Source organism: Ptychodera flava, chromosome 6, assembly GCF_041260155.1.
Source record: "Ptychodera flava strain L36383 chromosome 6, AS_Pfla_20210202, whole genome shotgun sequence".
Taxonomy (NCBI): domain Eukaryota; kingdom Metazoa; phylum Hemichordata; class Enteropneusta; family Ptychoderidae; genus Ptychodera; species Ptychodera flava.
Genome location: NC_091933.1, coordinates 41,200,818 through 41,216,946, shown reverse-complemented (window position 1 = coordinate 41,216,946; position 16,129 = coordinate 41,200,818). Strand labels below are relative to the sequence as shown.

Below are 16,129 nucleotides of genomic sequence, written 5' to 3'. Positions count from 1 at the left end.
TATATATATATACACTTCCCCCTGCCTGCTTTATGTCACCTGCTTAGGTCACCATGAAAATTAAAGATCCCCAAAAATCCCCCGACTTTCAAAGCTTTGTTACAGGGAACATATTGTTGGTATGTATAGGTGTCAAACACACCATATGTGAAAGATTGTATATATTCCTGTGCATCTTGTTCAAGAGTCCAACTTGATTAGTTTTATACTTAAAGTGTCATGTACAGAAATAATGAAAAACACACATATGCTAATTATATCTTTTGTTATGTACAGAAAGACTTTTATTTTGATATTTGTCCCTATATAGTATATGAGTACAATTATGTGTACAAATTCAATACATTGTATATAGCTAGCTATGAAGCACAAATAAATTCTACACTTGTAAACTTATGTGCAAAAATTCCCGTCTTGCCAGATTCATTTGTTCAGTAATTTTTCATATTCATTTCCATCATGCATATTGCAACCTTGCCACAATGCAAATTATGTAAACATGAAACATGAATATATTACAAAGCAAATTCAAAAAAAATTAAAGACAAGGTGGCAAAAGATTTTTTGTGATCTTCTTCACAGTAAAAGCGGAAGCTGATGCAAAAGCTAACACAACAGAGTGTATGCGTAACATTTGCTAATATTGTGATCATGGAACACTGTTTGGTTCTTGTTTTGATGAGCATAAATTTCCATGTGAATACAGAACCTCAAAAACTGCATAAGCAGAGCATAGTTGTCATGCATATACCATAATTTTTATTTGTGCTACATTTTAGTTCAAACAGCCTTGAAAAAATCCACAAGTTTGTATCATGGAATGGTATATGGCTGTCATCAATGCTTGCTGTAGATCAAATATTCACTGTTCATTACAGTGCATATGTGGATATAATTGCATCAATTTTAATGAGTTAGACTGTACTGTCATAATAAATTGTTTTCAAAGGTATTCCTGAAATGATGGGAAGATTTCATTCTGTGTTTACCATTCACTGTCACTGACCTAGCCCTGCTTTATCTTGTCACTGGTGTTTGGATGGCAGCAATCATGTTGCAAAACAAAATGGGCAGAAAATCTACACTTGTGACAATTGTAAAATTAACACTACACCGAAAGGATGTATTTTAAAATACACAGAGATTGTACAAAAGAAAGATGTGACAACACGTTGATTTCTGCTGTGTGTACTCTATGCAGTGAGTAGCATTTCAAATATAAACATTATCAGTTTGCATGAAAGTTAAAAATCCCTTGACAGGCCTAAACTATTAACTTCTACACAAGTGGCAAGTTTTTTCTTGGAAAAAAGCTGAGTTTGCGACAGCTTGCTATTTCCCAAGGACATCAGTCGAATGAACTAATCTACAACTGACAATGGAACTATTCCAAAACAAACAGTTACCATGAGGGAACAGGTATTAACCTTACCATACTGGTATACTCATGTAGAATTTCCAAAATGAACCTGGGTGTAAGTGATGTCCAATTGATTGAAGTCAACAACAAATCACATGGTAATGTCACCTTCTATGACGATGTCATCATCATTTAGGTGATGTGCACGTAAGTTTAAACACTGTTTACAGGATAAACATAAGACTACAAGAAAATCCCTTGAAAATTGCTCATCCGAAGACAGCAAACCGTAACCTGTTTCTAATTTATGGCAAAAATCCGGAGTGAAAAAATTGATCAGCAAATTCTTGGTCAAGCAAGGGATCTTAATTCATTATAAAATGTTTGAAATCAAGTATTTGAATGTGAAATACTACACAATGGCAGTGCCTCATTGAGTTTTTGGTGAAAAAAATTGAAATTTGAGAGTATTGCTTGACCCATATGCATCAGGAAAGACTGCAAAAATTACGGATACGTGTACAATTTCACAACACATGATGCACATTACTGTATCTATGAACTTCTACACAGAATTGAAAATTTGCAACATGGAATTTTTTGACAAAACTAACTCCTACATCACAAGAATAGCTACCACATCTGAAAATGTAAAAAAAACTCTTTGTCCACAATACAAATATGCACACAACTTTTATAGACAATACCAGTAATAAATTATTTTTTTTTACCTACAGACTAACATCAATGGGTAGAAGTATGGTTGTTGCGTGACTACATTGGATTGTGGGAAACTTGAGGGTGAACCCAAATATTTGGACTTCCATGATACACAAACAGCAAGTGTTCAACGATACTATTCAACTTTACAAAAGACTCTGAACCCATCACCTCTGCGTTTGTGAATTTCACTGTCCTATGATGACTGGGAATCCTGCTTTGAAATGACAGAAATGTACATTCCAAGCCAAGACTGCGTTGCCTCAAGGAAAATCTGAAATGCAATTTTTCACCCAGGGAAAGACTTCAAAAAAAAAGGAAATTTTACACTGAAGACATGCAGTAAATATGTGACAAGCATGTGTCTTGGCCTTACTTGCCATTATTACCAAAGATGCGTTTCACGTATTTCACTGATGATGTTACTGGCTTTTTGAAGAGCCTGGAGAAGAGACAAAGAAAGAATTATCAGAGTGTGAAACATTGTCAAAAGTTTTTGTAGACTGTGAAGTGAAGAACATGAACTACGTCATCACATCTTTTTCAATGTCAAGTCACATTTGATCAACAGCACTGAGAAAACCTTAACCACAAACCTACCAAACGTTTGGTATAAAACAGATTTCTTAAATAGCTTATTTGGCCATTGAAATCATGCAACACAGTTGTGTTAGTATTTATATGACATAACACTTTTCTGCAGTTCAAAATTTCAAACATTGTTTAACATCTTGTTAGAATTTTCTTGCAAAGGATCAAATACCAGGGATAAGCTACTTTGTCACTGAAAATTTATATATATCCATGCACTTTATGGTAAAAAAATCATGACAGCCATGTTTCTATGAAGGATGTTAGTATTGTATTGAGGGCGCTGTTTTTTTGGGTGGCCACCCATGTGAAAAATCAGTAACTGGCTTCTTTTAAATACATGTGATCGATTTCCTTTAATGAAATATAACAAACCATCCATAGTTCTTGCATTTTGACTGTAGTATAAGGATTTCCATGAATTTTCCATGTATTCCATTATTTAAAAACACAAAACAGTTTGGCAGCATAGGAACATCTGAAGCCGTTGTATGTGAAAGAACCTCACAAAGGTGAAACAAAAGTCTCACCTTAAGCATTTCTGCCGCCTCTTTCCGTCTCATTGCCATCTGCTCGGATTCAGTTAAAAGTTCATCTATACATTCTTGTTTGTAGAGATGCCCGACTAATTCACTCTGTAGGTTGTCTTTGACATGGTTGACCAGGAAATGCATGACTGCTTTAGGCACACTATCCTGAATGTTTTTGCGCACAATGAGGAAATATGATTTGATTAACCGTTCTGAAACATAGAAACAAGACAAAGTGTTTCATTAACAAAGCTGTCACTGGTAAGATCAAATAAAATATCTGTGTCTCACTTATTCAGATATGAGCTGTTATGATGATGAAATTCAATGGAAAATACAGTCTGAAACATGTCCCTGTATGCAAGTTTCATGTACTAATCAATACTTTTTCACGCTGTTGTACACCCATTTAGATCTAACAAAGTTGCTTCGAGGATATATCGTGTTGGTTTCATCCCACAGGCCATAACTGACACTGAAGCGTCCGCAAGAAAGCAATCAGAACTGGTGCTGTTTCACATCATGAACTATTGACTGCACATGCATAAAAAACAAATCAATGTGCAACTCTTCCTTCAGTTTGCAATCAAAGTCAGTTAATTCTTTCGATGACAGAATTACACAATCATTAGCAGTGTACTTAATGCAATATGTCTTTAATCAGGATTAAAAAATATCATATAATGACTTACGGATGATGTCACAGTCTCTCTGTTCCCTTGACGACAGTTTCCTTGTTGGTGGAACAGTAGGCTGAAATACAAGGATACAGTCAAGAGATTATTTCCTTTGTATATATCATCATGAATGTTGACAAATATATTTCTCTCTTTCAAAGTAGAAATGGCAGTGCGGATGCTTTTTTCTTCATTTATATTTTTTCTCCATCAACATTGTTATATCCCAGCAACATATACATCAATGAATCAAAACTTTCAAGTTGAGCAATTCTTTTGAGAAAGATTGGAAGACTTCAAATGCAACAGTCCAGTCTCCTCTTTATTATCACAAAGTGAGTTTTGATAATGTTAAGATGAGGCAGGTATCTAAAATAATGTTAGTTGATACTATTAACAACGAAACTATCAGGCACACTAAAGAAACTAATTGTTTATTTGTCTGTGATTAGTATGGTAGAGACAAACTGCAGTAGCAGGTTACGATGTCAGGGATGTTAGTTAGAGGAAAGGCTAATACCGGTAGTATGGATTGGTTATGTATTTTATTTTTCTTTGTTGACTTTTGAAGACTTACAACATCAGGTAGTAAATTAACAGCTTGTTGTTTTTTCCTGGCAGGGCTATTTTCTTGCGATGCAGCCAATGCCTGCAAGTCATCCTGACTGCCAGTTCTTCCTCCTTGCATGAACTTGGTCAGATTCCATCCACCTCCGCCTTCCTTGACTCCCTCTGCAGCCTGCTGGGCACTGGCCTGATGGGAGCAACAACCATTTCAAGGAAACATGGTCGATTCTCAATGAGAACACCTGCTTCTCTTTCCGCAGAGAGCCACTTAAATATGAGTCACCGGTAACTTATAAAACTGATGCCTCTCCTTGTATACCCCATCCCTTTTCAATTAGAACAGTCCCTAAACAATATGTCTCTAAGGACATGGTTCCGAACACAAATGTCATTTCTCTTTTCCATTGAATCCACTTAGTTTATAGAAACATGTTCTTACTAAATATTTGCTAAAAAACTTTACTTGTGCATATATGATCATAGTTCAAGGATAAATCCCAAAATTTATAACCCTTCTGTATAACACAGCTTTTAACAATGTTGTTGATCCATTTTTAGCTAGAATTAATGTCCTTTTAATACTGAGCAATGCATGCATTGCTTAACAAACAAACGATTCAATATTAATACAATACTAGCATCTACCCCTGTGATACTTTAGTATTTTTTGAAAGCTACAAAACTGATCAACTGCACATATTTTGCTGTTCTTTATACCAGGATCATGAAAGAGAAAATCACGAAACTTTCTTTATCAATTTTTATAAAAAGATCCAGACAAAACAGATTCCCTACTCAAAATTGTTTAGAAGGGGTTGTTCCCTGTAAATGGTTTCAGTTTGATCAGTGTGAAGACTATGGAAACAGGTTATGACAGCTGTTCAATACACACAGTTCATCATTGCTTTTCTTTTAAAATGATAATGAAAGTAGAATAGAATAAATTGTCAGAGTTACAGCCAAAGGATGGTTGGTAAAAGCACCATTCACAGGACAGAGACATGAAAACCTATGCCATGAACAAGCAACAGTGAGCATGCCGTGCAGCGGGATAGACAGAGAAAGACAGAACATCTAGAATGAAATGTTGGACCAGACATACCTGAGTACGAAAGGGAGATGATGGTCTACTGTCAGCCAATGGGGATTGCTTTAAATGACATAACATTTGCATTTTGTTAGTTTGCTACATGGAAGGGCATTATTTTATCCATTCCAATGCTCAGCAAGTTGTTGGGAAAAGTCTGTCAAGATCAAATTCACCATGGGGAGAGAGGGAAAGTTGTACACACCGGCACAGTCCCTCCACCCACATCAGTGGAGGGACTGTGGTACAGGAGAGCAAACATTTTCTAACAAACATTTTGGATAAAATGTCAAAGGGTAGGGAGTGATGCTGTGTTTGTTCACCGATATTGCATTTCTGAGAAAGTCTGAGAATGTTTCAAATGTTATTGAAATAACTACAGTACTATGTGGATAAGCAGGAAGTACAGTAAGTGCCACTGAGGTAACTAAGGATGAATAATATTGAGCACCCTTAGACCACAGATAAGAGTCCATATCCTGGAATATGACAGTTTCATTGACACGCTTGTGTAGTCCTTACACCACACAGAAAATATGTTAAGTCACATAGGTATAGATTACAAGTTAGATAGCTTTTGAAGGTAAGTGTAAAATGACAGCTTAGAAAAGTAGAGAAACTCAACAGGATGTAATTTTGATAAAATTCCATATTTCTTAAAAGTATTACAATTTACAGAAATAAAAGTTAAAAGAAGAGCTATATGGATATATTTGTAAAAATAAAAATTCTAGAAGTTATGAAACATTTATTCCCTCTTACATAGAGCTGACAAAACTTCAAGAACTTACGGATTTTGTTTTGAGATGAGCATTTTCTTGGTCTCCTCCATCAACAGCCCTGTTCTTCTTTCGTTGATCCATTTCATGGCTCTGGACCAATGCCGACACAAGACCAGCATCAGCAAAGTCTGGGTGCTTTGTGTTGATATATGCTAGTTCTATTCCTACTATATTCTCAACCTGGGGTATGAATACAGTGTACAGGAAAGTGAATTTTACTGGAAGGGAAATAAAACTGATAGCAAAACCATCTGCACAACACAGAAGGCCATTACTGTAGCGTGATATTTTTTGAAAATCAAGTTTTAATTTTTTTTCTGAGATTTTAGAGACATCGTTTACCACTGGATTTGTGTTTACACTTTTACATGTATGTTTACTGAACTGCATTGTTGCAAAACCAAGCCATTTCTATTAACATGTGAAAAGCACACATTTATAGTATTTGTACATAAGTATTTCTGTATCTTGTCAATGTAGAAGCAGACACAACTGTAATGCACTTTGCAAGTATTATGTGTCTTTGACAGCAAGTGTTGGCACAGACTCTTTAAACACTCTCTATGAAAGAAATCCTGGGTTACTTTGAAAAGAAACAAATACTAGACAGACCAACTTCAAGAATAAACCTACCATTACATTAGTCGGTGATAAGCGTCTCCTAAGTAGAGAAGTGACAACTTCAACAATGCGGTCATGTAACTTTGGAAAGCGAAGTAATTCCTGGGTTCCACAATGTTGTACAATTCTTTGCATTTCTTCATGGACTAGTTCTACACAGCGTTGGCTGGGTTCTTCCAACCTTCTAATTTGTCTTTTAACAAGTAATTCAAATGATATCTCTGGAACAAATAATGCTGGTCTGGGTCCCTGTCAGAAGAGAACAGATATACGACACAGAATTGGCATTAAAATGTGATTCTAGGCGATGTGAGATTACATGCAGAGAATGATATCAGTAATTTGTTTAAAGCCAAAGTAGAACTAAGAACTCTGTAAAATATATTGACAAATTTGCACAGAAAATTTTACTACAACAGTTTAGTCAATATTGATTTACCCGTTTTGATGTCATATCATGAAATTAATGTTTGTTAGGCTTCATCAAAAGCACGCAAAACTTAGGAAATCCTGATAATTAAATGTGACATTGGTGGAAAGATTTAATAAAACAATTAAACTGCATAATTTATGGGATTAGACTATGTACACAGAGCCCAATATCGGTGACTAAATAGTATTTGAATTACAGATCTGGGGTCAAGGATCAGTTCCGAAAAATACAAATATTGAGGTTATTATCCTTCAGTTAGAGTTTTCTGCACATCAACTTTGAAACACTCCAGTTTAACATATTTTGTTTTCATTCCTGCAGTACCGTTTGTTCTAAGGACTTAGCGATTTTTAATAATAATGAATCAGTCTTGTGTGAGGCTAGGAATGTATTAGATTTACACAAGGAACAGTCTTATGAACATGTATTCCTTGGGATTCATGTTCAATCCCCCTATCAGAGAGAACAATATATTGCAAGAGTCCAGACAGTGTGAAAGACGAAATCAGATGATAGGGTACTTACTGTTGCATTTCTAATTGCTGTTAATATATCAAGTTGCGTCAGACCACCAAGGGCATTGATTGAATCTAGTGTACGTCCAAAGGTTTCATGGAAAATATAACAAATCCTAGCACCTCCACATCTGTACAACAAAGGCAAATAGATTGATAATTGTTAATGTCTGTCAATGGTGAGTCACTGACGTCTGCTTGGAAATCATCAGATTCCAAATTTCATGACATAAACCACAGTGACTGCACTTAAGAAGCGTACTCGACATTATATAAAAGATACTAATATAACTTCACTTACAGCTCTGATGTTTCAATATTTTTGGCAGTTCCTTCTATCGTGGCACAATACTCTGCAGCAAACTTAGTGATGATTTGAAGTAACATTTGACTTCTGTCATTGTGATCTTCAACAGGTTCTCCAAATGACAACAATAACTGCTGGAACTGAGAAGCCATCACATTAACCCTGGTCTTCAGTTCTGGCAGACAGTCCCTGATGTGATGCATGAGCAGCTGAAGACAGGAAACACAATAAATAAATAAACTATTTGCAAAGTTGAACATATTATTACACAAGGTTTGGTTGGTATCACATCGTATCTGAGTGATGTGTCTACATTTGATGACTCATCAAAATGTGGTCACTGAAAATTCACAGAATATTGTGACTACTAAGAAATAGCTGTATAAATCATTAACATATCATGTATGCACTTTCTGTTTGGTATACTTTCAGTGGTGTTGTTGGATTTGGGTGACTGATTGATTGTTTACTTTATTGTAATTTCACTTTCGGGTGTCTTAACCTTTTACTGGGTACCATTTCGGTACACCTAATTGAGCGTCTTAGCAAGGTACTAGGTACCATTTCTACTCACCCTATTCAGTGTTTTAGCAAGGTACTGGGTACCATTTCTACTCACCCTATTCAGTGTTTTGGCAAGGTACTGGGTACCATTTCTACTCACCCTATTCAGTGTTTTGGCAAGGTACTGGGTACCATTTCTACTCACCCTATTCAGTGTTTTAGCAAGGTACTGGGTACCATTTCTACTCACCCTATTCAGTGTTTTGGCAAGGTACTGGGTACCATTTCTACTCACCCTATTCAGTGTTTTGGCAAGGTACTGGGTACCATTCTACTCACCCTATTCAGTGTTTTGCAAGGTACTGGGTACCATTTCTACTCACCCTATTCAGTGTTTTAGCAAGGTACTGGGTACCATTTCTACTCACTCTATTCAGTGTTTTGGCAAGGTACTGGGTACCATTTCTACTAGCCAGGGCTGGATATTTCCTCTGTAGGTACACTGATTCATCTTTGATTGCATCTTAGATTGGTTTCTTTTGATTTATATCCATTTGACTTCTATTGATAACTCCGATGATACCAAGTTTTACTGGAATAACTGTCAACAATCAGATGAAGCAACATTATTGTTTGTATGATTCACTGCCAAGGAGAACCTTTTGTTGCAAATTGATATCTTTAAATACACATACAATTATATAATTCTAGAATACGTTCAGAAATAACCATATGATGAATGTGACCAAATACTTGTTGAACATTTAGTTTACATGGTTGATAGCTTGTTTTAATTGCGGTTTTGATCAAAGCAACTTCAATTTAATTACTTTAGTTTTGATTTTCATACTACTGAATGGTTGAGATTTCAGTCTTCTTAACATATCCATATATATAACACTGTTGGTTAGCCAAATTCTTATGGGTAAACATAAGATTAATCTGAAAGTAAATTTGCCCATTTACAGCTATATGAAGGGCTGATATTGTGGTACTTGCACATGTACATATGTAATAGATTACAGTAGACCAATTTGGAACGTCAATCCTGGGATTGAAATTAGTACCTTTTATGGAAATTATAAAGCACTCCTAAGAATAGCATAGCCATGATGTTTACCAATCCATGTTGACATCTTTGAAAATGTTAGTATGCTATGAAGAAAATATAAATGGTCTGTGTCCAATTGTCTTTGAGGGGGTATTACATGTATCTCTGCCAGCTATGGTCTTTTTTACATCTGAGATTATACCCAATAGGGTTGTTGACAACTGGCAGCATTGACACACACATCAATTAAAAGTTTCTAACAGTTTTCAGGTTATTGTATAAGAAATTGAAATGGGTTTGTTAACTTTGATGGCCATTTTAATTTTATGCTCGCTGCACTTGTGGCAGAGTTTACTGCAGAGGAACCAACTGTGATAAACAATTTGAGAATAACTTGTGGTTTGATAGTAAAACTTACCTCTACCACATAAAATTTCAACAGCATCTGTACCAGCATCCATTAAATCTAATTTTGTAAATACTGCCAATGTTCGGCGACCTACAAGGTGAAATGACAAATGAATTTCATGACATTGCCAGAAACTCAAATGCTCACATTCTTATAAATGAGATAATTCCTGTCAATTTTGCAGAATGATAACAGCAACATATTACAATGAATGCTTGCCAAAGTTACCATATGATGTTAACATAAATAGAGAATGTCTGTAAATGTACGGTAAGAATGCACATCACACACATACCGTATACTGCTGTTACCTGTTCTTTAGGTTATGTCATTAGATTTACATCTGGCTTGTGCTTTCAACATTTTCAACATTGCTAACTTGTCAGCTTTATGTTTAGTATTTATTTGAAACATATTGTATTCCCCTCCGTATTTGAATATATATACAAGACTTAGCGTACCACTATCAAATTACCGATTACATCTTCAGACTTGTTACAAAAAGCATCAGCTGTTTTAGCACACTTTAAAATAGACACATAGCCTCTACTGTTACACTTCAGACAATGTCCAATGTCCAGTTATATTGACAGTATGCTGTATGTGGTACTCTGCTATTTCTGACTTACCATCTGGGTCTGCTTCCTTGGATAATTTGATGGCATCAGACGTAGCCATATCTGTGTTTGCTGCCGTCACTGCCAGGATAATGCTGTTGGGATTATTCACGTACTGTAATACTAATTCTTTGATCTGTGTTTCAATATCAGGGGGCTGGTCACCAACGGGAACCTGATATTAATATGTAATGACATGAAAGATTATGTGTTTTTGTGTGGCATCAATCAAATACCGGGAAATCCTAACTTACAGTTTGCAAAAAAAATAGTCTTGTTCTGAGAGTTATGGCATACACAAGTTAAAAACTGATAGTGTTTCCTGAGAATTTCTCCAGCATTATTTCTAAAGCATAATCAACAAAGTGTTTCACATGGCATTTACTCTTTTCCGTGTTTATGCACCGGAGCTTACACTTTTTCATTAACATTGGTTAGACAATGCAGATACTGATGACAAATACTCAATTTTGTCAGGAAAACAGACATACTGCTGTGAGAGAAATGGAGAGGATCTTGGTGACATCATTGTCGATTTGTTTTTCTGTATTATCATTATTATCATGGCTACAGTGACATTTTATAGAATTCATGTCTGAGTGAATCATATCCATTTTTAAGATATTTTGTTATCATCTCTTCCTCAATACGGCCCTGTCACAGAGAGTGAGAATTATGCTATTTTCTTTACATGTATCAGTACACACTGTCTTATCACATCAACCAGATTAACCAGTATTTGTATCACCATCACTCATTACATCATCCAAACATCCAGACCCTGTCAAGTCACTTCCCATTTTGTTCCAATGCTCTGTCTAACTCTTATAAAATTTACAGCTACCCCTGCCTTACTGTCCTGGCATCAACTTTGCAGCTGATTAATTTCACATTACCTTTGTGAGGCCTGGAAGATCTACAAGTGTCAAGTTGAGCACATGAGGAGAGAATATCTTGAGACTGATCGGTTCAGCAGAGATTCCCTTCAAAATGAAAGAAAAAAAAAGCTTGATAAGCTTCACTTGTAAAATAATGCTATCACTTACTTTGTCCATTCTGTTGTAGTGTGCAATAGATACAGTTAACAGGTAAAATTACATATTATATCAACCTTTCAGAAACAACAAATCTAATATGATTTTGTTCATCTTCATGCAGTATTGTTACCACTGGCATTTCAAAAAAGTTTCGGCAGCATGTGGCAAATTTTAGCAAGTTTGCCTCATGAATGTCAGCCTCTTTTTAATGTACAGTCTGTATTGACACAGTAAAGTACATCTATTCGTAAATTCGATACTTACCTTGTTTGTTCCAGATATTCTATCCGTTTCTCGTTCAATTTCTTCCCTGATTTCATCAAAGTCACAGTAGATTTTATTTTTTGTGTGTAGGAATTTGCCCCATTCTTCTGCATCAGCTGGGACATCTGAAAATTAAAATATGGCAGTGTGAAATGACTGGCTTTATCATTGATTACACTGGTTTACTGCCACCGAATAAACAAAACACTGCAACAGTATTTCATTAAGGGCCTATGAGATGCATATCTTTGTTACTGCCTTTCACTACAACAACATTAGTTTGTTACAGATTGGGAATATTACAAAGAATACAGAGAGTACAATATCCAGCATGTTGTTTCTACCAGCACTCCATCCTCTATCATTGGCATATATGCATTGAGGCTACCATACTCAAGTGAGGCACCCATTTATCATTAATCTTTGTAAAACTTATGCAGTTTCAGTCTGATTTTGAAAATAGGTTTATGCACCTCCAAATTTTAGTTAGAAAATAAATCATGAAAATTCATGTAATAAGTTGCAGCTCATAGGCACATGAATCCGTTCGCACAAAATACAAGCATTTGTTTACAAAACACACTCCACAGAGCATCTTTTAACACTTACGCACGGAGCATAGTTTACCCCAACTAAAATTTACAAAGCCTATCCAATTGTTCACTGCACCCCAATTACAGCATTCAGACAGGCACTTGTGTACTCAATGTGAATACTAGCACTGACTAACATGCTTAAAAGTGAAGAAGAGAAATAAAAAGACACACAGCAAATTTACGTACACATACCATCTCCTCCTGATTTCCTATCTTCAGGGTCAATATGGACAAGTTGAAGAACAAGAGGTCTCCTTGTGACAATCCCACTACCTGCAATGCACAAGTAAATAGTTCCAACATTGTGACTTTCATTTGTTTACGAACTGGTCATGCTTTGGAGATACCGGTAGATTGTTTTTTGTAAGAGTCTACATCAGAATTTAACAGATGGAAGTATGCTTAATGATATTGTAGGCTCAAATTTTATATTTTAGGCCAGTCATATTGACCACTGGTACCACAGGTTTGCAGTCCATTTCAAATGGAACTCACCCCAGGTTAATTTAAAATTCTGTCTTTTGACAGCCTGACAAGATCCTCCAAGATCAGTGTCAATAAGGACCACTCGAATTTTAATGAACTGTCAATTTATTTTATGTGTTGAGTTTTTATGAGGTTTTGGACATTTGCCTAAACACCTTTGCAACACACTGACTACACACTGATTGTTTAAAAGTTCTTGTTCAGTGATGTGAACTGATGAACAAAACCAAACGCACGAATGTATATGGATGTATTCCTGTATGTGTGATTATCCTTATGTATTTTTAATATACTGCTATATTAAAATGTGACTTCTTCAGCGTCCCTTTTCCATGGAACACTGTGGTAGTCGGCATGCGAAATTTTATTCCAGGAGTGGGAGTATTTGTCCAATACTGCTCAAACAATGCAGACGATGGAATGTACCATGAAAACTACCCATGGGGGAGGGCTAAACCCTTTACACGTGAAGTAGTAGTTCAACTCACCCCTGGGAAGGAAGTCTCTCCACACAAGATTTTCTAAAACTGAACTCTTGCCACTGCTCTGTAATAGAAAAAGCAGAATGATAGTATGTAAGCAGTTAATTTTCAACACTTTTTGAGACGGAATTGACTATTATGTTCAAAGGAACCACGTCATAGCAATAAACCTTCACACAAGGCATATCCACAATTTTGAAATTAATACAGGATGAATCTACAGAGTACAACGTAGCTTGCATGTACCTATTGGAAACTGATGTGACTACTATTGAGGTTTCTAAAGTTGAACATTTATCTGTAGGTTTTCCAGTGGCACTGGCAGTTATGCAATAGAGGACAATGTCAGCAACAAAACTGGAAGTCTTTCAAGAACAAAAACTTGTTCCTTATGTAATTTGCTGTAACATATGCAGACGTGATAAAGCATCAATATTGAAATAGAGTTGGTGAAAGAATAAGCTTGCTTTCAAAGTGGTAGCCCTCATGGTAGCCCCTGTCATTTGATTAATATCAATGGGTTTGTGTAAATGGATTTATATTCCCCTTTACAAATCAACTATCACTGAATCTTTAGGTAAAAGAAACCATGTGCACAAATAAAAGAGCTGGTTAAGTTAGTGAATTGGTGAAAATAAATGAAACATTCATACTTTCTTCCAATATCTGGGGCATTATAGACATGCATGATGATATCACATTTTAATTTATGAGTTGAGTATTAATTTGTAACTTTAATCTTTTTTTGGTTTTATCAAATGAGACGAAATTAAAACATAATTAATACATGCAAATTTTGATTGAAAATATTTTGTTATGGAGTACATTATTTTTTATCCACTCATGAAAGCATATCAACTAACATGCCATTATTATGTTCCATGGGGTGATTTCTATTAAATGGGGCCATCTAAGTATTACAAAATTTAATGACCAAAACAGGATATGTAAATAAACACTTGCTGCCAGTCACTTGAATCCCGATGCAATAATAATCAACACACTTTGAATACACAAGTTTTACAATCTTTCACTTTCATTTTGTCCAAAGTACAGACACTTTTTGACAGAAGATATCGGTAACATTCACACTGACATGTTATGAATTGTTTATTGAGCACAATAGGCTCATTATACTAAAAATACACCATACCAAGGACTCTTCAGGGTCGTTCCTTGTGACACCTTGTGCGGAAAACATTTCATATATATCAACAACACTGGATTGAGGGACTGTGTATTAACGTATGATGTCAATTGAAACTTACTACAGAATTACATCGTTGTGAGGCGGTGAACTTAATGGCAAGATTACACATAATGAAAGTTTGGGGTTTTTTTCCAAGTTTGTGCTTTAATAATAGCACAGAAGCAGCTGGTAGTGTCCTTTCCATCTCGCATATCTACCTCCAGGCATAGAGTTTGACAGACAAGGTACAGTATGGAAGGTATCAGATAATTTGATTTTAATGAACAAATCCCGGAACGACTGCATCACGGCTACCTCTGTACCTTTGTAAACTTCTTTGTGAAATAGGACATCCCCCACAGTGCGGTAACTTTTTTTAGGTACATCTGTCAAGAGGGGAGGTCATCGACAAATATAGCTGTGACAACGCACTCTCATTGACTGCTCCCGTGAAATAAGGGGCCATATATTAGAACAATGCCGATGAAATGATTTTTGCTAGTTTTGAATCATTTATCATGAAGTGACTTTGTAGATGAAATTGTTTGACAGAAGCATTTTTGCGATGCCGTTTATTTAAACATAATAACGGTTGTATTTAGCCGATGGATGACTGGGCTGGTCCAAGGTTTCAACTTTGCTTATCAGTATCAGTTGTTGTTAATATTTGTAAAGCCTTTTCTTGTTTTTTTACTTCGTTAAAAATTAACTATCACAACGATTATAACAATAACCAATGCTTAATTATGAGCTGGCCGCAGATTCAAATTAGATTTCAAGTATGGAAAGCATTTATGAGGAAATCATATTTGCAACAAACCCGGCCTACAATGATCAGAGCTGTAAAACACGTTACCTGCGATCCGACAACGACGATCTGTGGTAGCTGAATACTATCTGAACCGACTGTGTTAAATACATCTTGAAGTTTATTTATGACTGGAATCAATGCTTCCATCTTCTTTCCCTTGTGACGCTAAAACGTGTTATTTTCACAGTTTCTTTAGGATCAACTTCGGCAACATTTGAGCCTTGAAACTGAAAATGGCGAATGGGCTAACCCAAGCACATTGAGCATGCGTTGCATCCTTTGACCGCTACTATCTTAACCTTTGACATGTTACGATAATTCGTGTTCAAATTAAATCGATATTGCACTTATAGTTTACTTTTTTAAGAATAAAAACTCTTTTGTCTCTTATACCTTTTCAAATATTTTTATTTACATTTTGCTTGTTTTGACAGTTGACGCTGAAACAAAAATTACAGTTACTCGCGAAGGATTGGGCCATGACCTCAAGTTA

At 35.7% G+C, this 16,129-nt stretch overlaps 1 protein-coding gene across 1 annotated transcript; it reads right to left on the bottom strand.

Moving 5' to 3' along the window:
- Positions 1 to 258: 258 nt before the first annotated feature.
- LOC139135815 (dynamin-1-like protein) lies at positions 259 to 15,895 on the bottom strand. Its single transcript, XM_070703545.1, is given in 17 exon segments — positions 259 to 2,522; positions 3,202 to 3,413; positions 3,894 to 3,954; positions 4,456 to 4,632; positions 5,548 to 5,595; positions 6,324 to 6,494; positions 6,948 to 7,184; positions 7,894 to 8,014; positions 8,185 to 8,399; positions 9,123 to 9,295; positions 10,164 to 10,244; positions 10,784 to 10,946; positions 11,668 to 11,754; positions 12,073 to 12,197; positions 12,861 to 12,941; positions 13,643 to 13,700; positions 15,682 to 15,895. Coding segments are annotated over 17 exon segments (2,169 nt in total). The 5' UTR covers positions 15,784 to 15,895; the 3' UTR covers positions 259 to 2,465.
- Positions 15,896 to 16,129: the final 234 nt, after the last annotated feature.